This window comes from Belonocnema kinseyi, chromosome 5 (assembly GCF_010883055.1).
Source record: "Belonocnema kinseyi isolate 2016_QV_RU_SX_M_011 chromosome 5, B_treatae_v1, whole genome shotgun sequence".
NCBI lineage: Eukaryota > Metazoa > Arthropoda > Insecta > Hymenoptera > Cynipidae > Belonocnema > Belonocnema kinseyi.
This window is the reverse complement of record NC_046661.1, coordinates 83,776,171-83,787,164: the sequence shown is the minus strand read 5'-3', so window position 1 is coordinate 83,787,164 and position 10,994 is coordinate 83,776,171. Positions and strand designations below refer to the sequence as shown.

Below are 10,994 nucleotides of genomic sequence, written 5' to 3'. Positions count from 1 at the left end.
TACTTGAAACGTTTATAATTTTGTTTAGAAATTTCCATAAATTGACGCTGTTTGACATTTTGTTTTCATTCAAAATTTTTAAGTATTTGCGAGTCCTTTCAAAATTTCTAATCCTTCTAAATATCTTTTTAAATGATTGCAATTTTCTTACAATTGAATTAAATCCTAAAAAATAAAAAAATAATTGTCCTCAAAAGCGTCCAGATTCTTCTTCGCAATTTTTGGAAATGTTTTCGAAGATTTAGAAACCTGATTTTATTCCAAAGTCTTCAAATATACACTTTTTATTTTGTCAAATCTTTTCAAGTTTTGAATTACTTTGAAATTATTAAAAAATGTTTTTTTTTTTTTTAATTTGAGTTAACTTCAATATTTTAATTAAGTTTTTTTTTCAAACCTTATTTTGATATGAAAAAATTTTAAGTTATTTAAAAAAAAATTTTTTTCACTTAATACTTTTTTAATGAGTCGGATTTTAAATCTTTTGAAATCTGTGAGAAATGAACAAAACAAAACCTCTAAAAATCTGTTTAATTTTTCTTTAAAAATTAATTTATAAATAGAAAAATAGATTTTAATTTTTACCACGAATTTTATAAAAATGTTGTTATTTCCCTAAAACCCTAAAAAATTCTTAAAACTAAATATATTTTTAAATTAATTGATTTTTTCTTACGATTATTTTAAAATTCTATAATATTAGAAAAATTTTCTTTAAAACTTCAATGGTCTTCGTGAATATTTGTGGAGATTTTTTTTAATGTTTGGAATTCTGCGAAATTTTTCTCTTTAAGTTAATTTAAAGAATAAATAAATCATTCTTAAATCTTCTCTGGAATCTTACAAAAAAATTTATTATCTTAAAACCTTTCGAAATTCTGAAAAACCTTTACAAATTTTACTTCAAAACTTTCAAAAACCTAAATTTTGTTTACACTTATTAAAAACTTTGAATAATTTTTGAAATTTTTACGAAACTTCTGAATAGATAATAGGACAAATTTTTATGATTTCTTATTTCGGAAAACACATGTTTAAAAGAAAATACATTTTTTTTCTTATTTTATATATATTTGATTAAAAATGTATGAGTCAAAATAACGTGAAAGATAATAAATTAATTTAATTTAATTATTTTCTTTAATCAATTATTTTTCTTATAGTAATTTTTTTTAACAATGACAAATGACAAAGAAAGTTAAATGATATCTATGTTATAATATAGATATCATTTCGATTTCCGAAACCTACATTTTCTCACGTACTGAGCACAATTGTATTTATATTTGAATTTCATTCCTTTTATTTAATAAAAATAATTTAAAAGGTAAATAAGAAATGAAAGTTTTTTTTTGGTAATCAAATATTGAGTCAAACAAGAATTAAGAACAAAAGATTCCAAATTAATAAGTCAAAAATTTCAAAAACCTGTGAAGAATATCTATATGTAATTTTGATAAGTTTCTGTTTAAATTTAAAGATTTTCGTGATTTAAAATATAACGTAAACATTTTAGTTTTATTTTACGATTTCAAATCCAGAAATTTACTTTTTGAAAATTTTACCATTATGTAATTAATTGAATAAAATGTTTCAAAGATTTAAAATTTCGCGCACTTTTCACTAGCGTCGCCTAACGACAGGATCTGCAATACCGGCGTTTTAAAAACATAACCTAAAAAATCAAAACGTCAAAGGACGTAAACCACGTAACGTAGAACACTTATTTTTTATTTGTGTGTTTAATACCACAAAACTAATCAAAATGGTAAGTAAATCAAATAAAACTTGCGTTTATTCATCTTTTTTGTGTAAAGTTTTACCTATTTCAGTCATTTGTTGATTTTTTTATATTTCAAAACGAATTTGAAGTCTTATTTGAAACTTTCGGTTTCTTATTATTTTTTATCTAAGAATCTTTTGTATTATGTTTCGAGTAATTGTAAAAAATATTTAAATTAATTATCTTTATGCTGAGTATATTAAAGTAACTAAATGTATAAATCTTTTATTATTTCAGGCGCGAAACGCCGAAAAAGCAATGTGAGTAACATAACCTATATACTATATCGTTTATAAATTTTATTAATTTATTATTTTTATTTTAATATTATTTTATATTGTGAATTTTCAGGCACCGTAAAATTTTTTTTTATTTAAAAAATATTTGCTCTAAACGGAAATTCGACAAAAACTGAAACATAAATTGAATTCGATTTCAAACTTGATTGTTTCGAAAGTTTAAATTATCACAATTATATGTATGCTTTGGTTGAAAATTGTTTTTTGTGATGGTTTTTTTTTCTACTGCAAATTTGACTATTCTACGTGTGGATAAAAAAATTATTTATTAAATTGAAATTTCGACTGTTTAGTCTTTTCTGGTAAAAATTAATGTTCTATTTTGAAAATTCATGTATTTGTTGAAAAATCATATTTTTAAGTTGAAAATTTAACTGCTTCGGTAAAAAAATCATGTATTTCGTTCAAAATCGTTTGTTTGGTACAAAATTAATTTTCTTGTTTACAAAAATCGTGATTTTTAATTGCATATTTGACTATTACATTAAAAGTTAATGTATTTTGTAAAAAAATAGTTTTTTTTTTAGAAAATTAATCTTCTTGCTTAAAAATTTATTTTTCTGATTGAAAACTGATCTTTCTAAGTTCAAAATTTAACTATTTGCTTAAAAATTTCTCTTTTTTAGTGGAATTTCGTCAAAAATGCATGTATTTTGATGAAAAATCATATTTTTTGGCAGAAAATTAATATTCTTGTTTTTAAGATTCATGTATTTTGTTGAAAAATTGACATTCTTCGTTGAAAATTTATGTATGTTGTTGAAAAATCGTTGTTTTTAGTTAAAAATTTAATTATTTAGGTAAAAAATCATGTATTTTGTTTTTAAAAAATCATCTTTTAGTGGAAAGTAATCTTCTTGCTTGGAAATTCAACAGTTTCGTCGAAAATGCATGTATTTTGTTAAAAAATCGTCTTTTTGGTAGAAAATTAATCTCACTTTTGGAAATTTTCATGTATTATGGTGAAAATTTTTGTTTTTCAGTTGAAAATTCAACTATTTCATTAAAAGTTGATGTATTTTGTGAAAAAATAGTTGTTTTTTTCTGGAAAATTAATCTTCTTGCTTTAAAATTTTATTTTTCTGGTCAAAACGTGGATTTTTTTAATCAAAATAAATCTACTTGGTCGATAGTTAAACTATTTTTTTTAATAATTCGTAATTTGGTCGAAATTTGATTTTGTGGAAAATTCATTTTTTTTAACTGAACATTTAACTATTCCATTTGTAGATGATATTTGTAAGAAAAATCAATTTTGATTGAAAATTCATGTATTTTGTTTGAAATTTATGTATTTTGTTTGATAAATCGTATTTTTTTATAAAAAAATAATCTTTTTATTTGAAAATGTATGCATATTAGTGGGAAATCGTGGTTTTTAGTTGCAAATTTGACTATTTCATTAAAAGTTTATGTATTTTGTAAAAAAAATTTTTTTTTTCTAGAAAATTATTCGTTTTGCTTAAAAATTTATTTTTCTAATTGAAAACTCATCTTTCTAAGTTCAAAGTTCAACTATTTGGTTGAAAATTTCTCTTTTTGATGTGAAAATTCAACACTTTCGTCAAAAATGCATGTATTTTGATGAAAAATGATCTTTTTAGGTAGAAAATTAATCTTGTTTTTAAGATTAATTCATTTTGTTTTTTAAAGTTGCCTTTCTTCGTTGAAAATTTATGTATGTTGTTGAAAAATCGTGTTTTAGGTAAAAAATGCATCTTCTTTTTTGAAAATTCATGTATATTGGTGAAAAATCGTTGTTTTTAGTTAAAAATTTAATTATTTAGGTAAAAAATCTTGTATTTTGTTTTTAAAAAATCGTGTTTTAGTAGAAAGTAATCTTCTTGCTTGAAAATTCAACAGTTTCGTCGAAAATGCATGTATTTTGTTAAAAAATCGTCTTTTTTGTAGAAAATGAATCTTATTTTTTGAAAATTCATGTATATTGTTGAAAAATTGTGGTTTTTATTTGAAAATTTAACTATTTCTTTAAAAGTTTATGTTTCTTTGTGAAAAAATAGTTTTTTTCGCGAAAATTGATCTTCTTATTTAAGAATTTATCTCCCTGGTTGAAAAGTTATCTTTTTGATTAAAAATAAATTCATTTGGTCGATGGTTAAACACTTTTGTTAAAAATTCGCAATTTAGGTCTGAAGTTGATTTTGTGGAAAATTAATTTTTTTAACTGAACATTTAACTAAACCCTTTGTAGTTAATATTTGTAAAAAAATCAATTTTAATGAAAAATTCATACATATTGGTGGAAAATCGTGATTTTTAGTTGCAAATTTAAATATTTCATTAAAAGTTGATGTGTTTTGTAAAAAAATCTTTTTTTCTAGAAAATTAATCTTCTTGCTTAACAATTAATATTTTGGTCAAAAAGTTATCTTTTTGATTCAAAATATAACTACTTGGTCAATAATTTAATACTGTTGTTAATAATTCGTGATTTTGGTCGAAATTTGATTTTGTGAATAAAAAATTAATTTTTTAAACTGATCATTTAACTATTTCATTTGCAGTTGATATTTGTAAAAAACAAATCAATTTTGATCAAAATTTGATCAAAAAATTTGATTTGTTGAAAAGTTATCTTTTTGGTTTAAATTAAAACTACTTTGCTCGAAATTTTTTAAAATGGAAAATTAATTTTTGTAGCTCAAAATTTAACTATTCTTTTGTGATTTAAAACGGATATTTTTCTAGTTTATAATTCAAGTATTTGTTTGAAAAGTTCTCCTTTTTAGTTTAAAATTTTAAGGTTTCGTTTAAAATTTATATATTTTGTTGAAAAATCTTGTTACTAAGTTAAAAATTCAACTGTTTCGTTGAAAATTCTTATCTTTGCTTTAAACGTCTTTATTTTTTTTTTAAATAATGTTAAAAATGCAACTGTTTTCGATTCAAGCACAATCTTTTTGGTGCGCAAATTTTGTTGAAAACTCTACTATTCTATTAAAAATTTTCTATAATACTAGAAAATTAATATACTGTTTTGTTAACAAAAATTGTCCTTGATAATTGAAACTTTGAGTTGCAAATTCATATCTTTGTTTGTAATTTTTTTTTGACAATTAATTTTTTGACTAAAAATTTACGTATTCCATTTTCAGATAGAAATTGATATTTTCTATTTTAAATATATTGTATATTGTTAAGAATTTGTGTTTTTTTTTGTAAAAAATTAATATTCTTAACAATATAAATTTATTTTTATGAGTTTAAAATTCATGTATATCGTTCAAAATCCGTCTTTTTGTTGGAAATTCATCTTTTTAGGTTGAAAAACCATTTATTTCGTTGAAAATTCAACCATTTTGTTACAATTAATTTATTTTAACAGAAAATGCAACTATGTCGTTGAAAATTCGACTATTTGGTTTAAAAATTCGATTTCTTTCTAGAAAATTTGACTTTGTAGCTGAGCACCTCAACTCTTTTGTTAAAAATTGATCTCTGTTTTTTTTAGAAAATTAATTATTTCTGGTTGAAAATTCGACTCCTTCGGTCAAAGTTGAACTGCTTTAAAAAAAAATCATTTTTGAATTTAAGATTCACCTTTTTAAGTAAAAAATAAACTATTTTTTGGAATAATTTTTTGGTTTGAAAATTCGTTTTTTACACTGAAAATGAAACATTCCATGTTTTAGAAATTCATCTTTTTTAATTGGAAATTTGATTACTTGGATGAAATTTAAACTTCCTTCTTAAAAATGAATTTTCTTGTATAAAAATTCAATTCTTTTGTTGAGCATTAATCTTTTTAGCTGAAAATTTACCAATTCAAATTTCGGTTCAAAATATGTATTTCTAGTTGAAAAATCAATCTTCGTGGCTTCAAAATACAAATGTCTTTCGTTTTAGTTTAATCTTTTTTGTTTGAAAATTGGACTTTCAATTGGTTATACATTTATTATTAAATAATTTCCTTATCTTTAAATTGAAATATTCCATTTTGGGTTAATAATTCATCTTCTTTAATTTAAAATACAAGTATTTGGTCAAAAATTCAACAATTTTGTTAAAAATTAAATTATTTTCTTAACCATTCAATTTTTCGTGTTTAAATTTTTATTGCTTTCTGGAATTTCATCTTTTTAGCTTTAAAATTCAACTATTTGGTTGAAAGCGAAACTTTTTTCGGTTAGATTTTAATCTTTTTTGTTGTAAAATTCGACCAATTAGTTGAAAATGCATCTTTCTAGGTAGAAAATTGAACTGTTCGTTTGCAAAAAAAACTTCTTTGTTAAAATTCACATTTTTTAAATTAAAAATTCAACTTTTTTCTTAATTCATCTCTAATGGGAAGTTTTTATAGAAGTTTAGAAAAAATTTTAATTAATTAAAAACTTGAAATTATTTCAAGTAATTTAAACGAAGTGTGTTAACATTTTTTTCAGAACTTCTTAATATATTTTAAAATTAATCGAAATTTTCCTACAATTTTTGAAAATTCTGCAACTTAAAAAAAATCCTTAAAATCTTCCATGTTTTTCATTGATAATTTTTTTAATCTCTTAAAATCTTCTTAAACTTTCTGTTACAATAATTTTTAAATTTTTCTAAGAATCTTAAAAAAAATTTATTCTTCATAAGTCTTTCACAATTATTAAAAAAATTCTAAATTTTTTGTTTGAAATCTGCAAAAATCTACATTTTATTTTTAATTCGCCTGTAAGTATTTGAAATTATTTCAAGTTCTAAATTTAATTCGAATCTTTTTAAAACATCTAAATATCCCTTAAAATTCTCTAATACTTTTACAAATAATAATTGTCTTATTATTATTTATAAATTAAAATTTTTTTAATCTGAAGGATTTTCTAAAAGTCATCGAAAAAATTTAATTCATTTTGAAATATATTTAAAAGTTCCCGAAAAAATTCCTAAATTATTTTGAATTTGGAAAAATTCAAATTTTTTTCAAACAAACAGTTAAATTTTCAGTCTACAAAAATAAATTTTCAACCAATTTGTCGAATTACCCCACAAAGAAAATTAAAATTCAACCGAAAATAGTTTCGCTTTCAACCAAATAGTTGAATTTCCTATCCAAAAGACAAATTTTGAACAAAATAGTTAAAAATTTGTCTTTTTGGATTGAAAATTCAACTATTTTTGGTTGAATTTTAATCTTCTTTGTTGGATAATTCGACAAATTGGTTGAAAATTTATTTTTGTAGACTAAAAATTAAACTGTTTGTTTGAAAATAAAACTCTTTTGTTAACTATTCATATTTTTGGATTAAAATGTAATTGGTTTGTAGAAAACTCATGTTTTTTGTTAAAATATCGACTGTCTTCTAAAAATTCCTTTTTTTTGGTTTACAAATTTAACGATTTGGCAACTGTTTAGTTAAAAACTATTTTTTGTTGTTTAAAATACCTTTATTTTGTTTTTTGGGCTTAAAAGTCAACTCTTTTTTTAAAAAATTAGTTTGTTGGAAATTCAATATATTTCTAAATCTTAGAAATGTGAAGCGTCTAAAATCTAATTAAGTGTGCTAACTACAATAAGAGGAGTTTAAATTTTTATTTATTCTGAATTTAACATCTTAAGTTTTAATTTATTATCAGCGTTTCTATTATTATTAATCTCGATTATATATAAAATTTAAATTTTTAGTTCTTTTTCAATTAATTACTTTTTTTCTCGTAAAGTTAATTAAAATTTCTAGGACGACCCTTGCTCGGTGGAGAGCAGCGACTTTCGACGATGGTCGAATTTGACAAAAAAAATTAAAATTCAACCGAAAATAGTTTCTTTTTCAATCAAATAGTTGAATTTTTTATCCGAAAAGACAAATTTTGAACAAAATAGCTAAAAATTATTCTTTTCGGATAGAAAATTCAGTTGAAAGCAAAACTATTTTCGGTTGAATTTTAATATTTGTTGTTGTAAAATTCGACTAATTGGTTGAAAATTTATCTTTATATACTGCAAATTTAATTGTTTCTTTGAAAAATAAACTTTTTTGTTGAAAATTCATATTTTTTTATTTAAAATTTAATTGTTTTGTATAAAATTCATCTTTTTTGTTAAAATATCGATTATCTTCTGGAAATTTTTTTTTGTCTTAAAAATTTAACTGTTTGAAAAGTAAAATTTTTTGTTGAAAATTCATATTCTTGGATTTAAAATTTAATTATTTTGTAGAAAATTCATCTTTCTTGTTAAAATATCGACTGTCTTCTAGAAAATTATTTTTTTTGTCTTAAAAATTTAACTGTTTGGCAGCTGTTTAGTTAAAAATTATTTTGTTGTTTAAAATTCCTTTATTTGGTTTTTTGGGTTTAAAAGTCAACTGTTTTTAAAAAAGTAGACTTTTTAGTTTAAATTTTTATTTATCCTGAATCTAACATCTTAATTGTCAATTTATTATCAAAGTTTCTGTTATTATAACTTTCGATTTCATATAAAATTTAAATTACTTATTCTTTTTTAATAAATTGCTTTTTTTCTCGTAAATTTAATTAAAATTTTTAGGGCGATTGTCGAATTTTACAACAAAAAAGATTAAAATTCAACCGAAAATAGTTACGCTTTCAACCAAATAGTTGAATTTTCTATCCGAAAAGACAAACTTTGAACTATTTTCTTAAAAATTTGTCTTTTCGGATAGAAAATTCAACTATTTGATTGAAAGCGAAACAATTTTCGGTTGAATTTTAATCCTTTTTGTAGTAAAATTTGAACAATTGGTTGAAAATTCATCTTTGTAAACTAAAAATTTAACTGTTTGTTTAAAAATAAACTCTTTTCTTGACAATAAATATTTTTTGGATTAAAAATTTCATTGTTTTGTAGAAAATTCATGTTTTTCGTTAAAATATCGACTGTCTTCTAGAAAATTCATTTTTTGGGCTTAAAAATTTAACGATTTGACAACTGTTTCATTAAAAAATATTTTTTTGTTGTTTAAAATTCCTTTGTTTGGTTTTTTCAGTTTAAAAGTAAACTGTTTAAAAAATGTTGAATTTTTAGCTTGAAAACTTAATTGTTTTCTTGAAAATTCATTTTTTTTGCTAGATAATTAATTTTTTGGGATTGACAGTTTAATTATTTTGTTGAAACTTCAATTTATTTCAAAATCAAATCTTAGAAATTTAAAGAATTAAAAATCAAATTCAATGTGGTAACTGCAAAAAGAGAAGTTAACTTTTTTTTATTCTGAATTTAACATTTAAATTTTTATTTATTATCAGAGTTTCTATTATTATTAATCTCGATTTCATATAAAATTTCAATTATTAGTTCTTTTTTAAATTAATTCCTTTTTTTATTGTAGATTTAATTCGAATTTTGAAGACGGTGGTCGAATTTTACAACAAAAAGATTAAAATTCAATCGAAAATAGTTTCGCTTTCAAACAAATAGTTGAATTTTCTATCCAAAAAGACAAATTTTGAACAAAATAGTTAAAAATTTGTCTTTTTGGATAGAAAATTCAACTATTTGGTTGAAAGTTAAACTATTTTCAGTTGAATTTTAATCTTCTTTGTTGGATAATTCGACAAATTGTTTCAAAATTCATCTTTGTAGACTGAAAATTTAACTATTTGTTTGAAAATAAACTTTTTTGTTAAAAATTCATATTTATGGATTTAAAATTGAATTATTTTGTAGAAAATTCATCTTTTTTGTTAAACAATCGAATGTCTTCTAGAAAATTTATTTTTTGGCTTAAAAATTTAACAATTTGGAGACTGTTTGTTTAAAAATTATTTTGTTGTTATTTAAAAATCCTTTATTTGGGTTTTTGGGTTTAAAAGTCAACTGTTTTTTAAAAAAGTAGAATTTTTAGCTTTAAAATTTACAATTTTTTTGAATTGAAAATTTAATTATTTTGTTGGAAATTCAATTCATTTCGACTTCTAATCTTAGAAATTTAAAGCATTTAAAATCGAATTCGATCTTGAATTTTAATTTATTTTTAAAGTTTTTGTTTATTACTCTCTATTTCATAGAATATTTGAATTATTAGTTCTTTTTTTAAATTAATTCCTTTTTCTTTCTCGCAAATTAATTAAAAATTTTAGGACAACCCTGGCTCGGTGGAGAGCAGCGAGTTCCGACGGTGGCAAAAAAGATCAGGAAAGACGTCCCTTCCTGGCATCTGAGTGCCGTGATCTAAAAAAATGTGAAAAGTGGCGTTCACAAATAATTCGCGAAATTGCCAAAAAAGTATCGCAAATTCAAAATGCGGGTTTGGGAGAATTTCGCATCAGAGATTTAAATGACGAGATCAATAAACTCCTTCGAGAAAAAAGACATTGGGAGGCGCAAATTAAAGAATTGGGAGGTCCGGATTATTCGAGAACTGGTCCTCGAATGCTGGATCACGAAGGACGAGAAGTATGTATTTTAAACTAATTATTACTGATTAATTAACTAACTAATTATTCATTTATAAATTTCAAATTTCCCTAATTTTTCCTTGGATAATTAATATTCAAATAACAGTATATTAATCTTCTATTTTTTTCACATAGAATCTTTTATAAAGGGAGCAGAAAAATATTTCCGATACAAATTTAAAGTTTTGAAATTTATTTCAAAAAAATATATTTTCTACGATAAAAGATGACTTTTTAACAAAAGACTTGAATTTGCAACAAAATATAATGCCCCTTTTATTAGAATATTTATATTATAATAATATTTATATATACATATCATACAATGTTTAAATTTTATATTTAAATTCATTTTAATTATTAAAACAAATTCATTTAAAATAACTAAAATAAAATTAGTTTTATTTAAAATTATTTTGTATTTTAAGTAAAATTTGATTTATATTTTCAATTAATTTTTAAGTTTAAAATAATATATAAAATATAATTTAAATATATATTAAATTAATAATATATTTTATTTAATAATTAAATTTAATAATTATAAAAGA

General features: G+C 21.4%; 1 protein-coding gene across 1 annotated transcript in view; it reads left to right on the top strand.

Moving 5' to 3' along the window:
• The first annotated feature begins 1,641 nt into the window (after positions 1-1,641).
• LOC117172813 (pre-mRNA-splicing factor ISY1 homolog) overlaps positions 1,642-10,994 on the top strand; it is a 16,991-nt gene continuing 7,638 nt past the window's right edge. Inside the window, exons 1-3 of the mRNA XM_033361052.1 lie at positions 1,642-1,768; positions 2,021-2,043; positions 10,126-10,441. Of these exons, the coding sequence (XP_033216943.1) occupies positions 1,766-1,768; positions 2,021-2,043; positions 10,126-10,441 (342 nt within the window). The 5' untranslated portion in view covers positions 1,642-1,765. The remainder of the gene's footprint in view (positions 1,769-2,020; positions 2,044-10,125; positions 10,442-10,994) is intronic.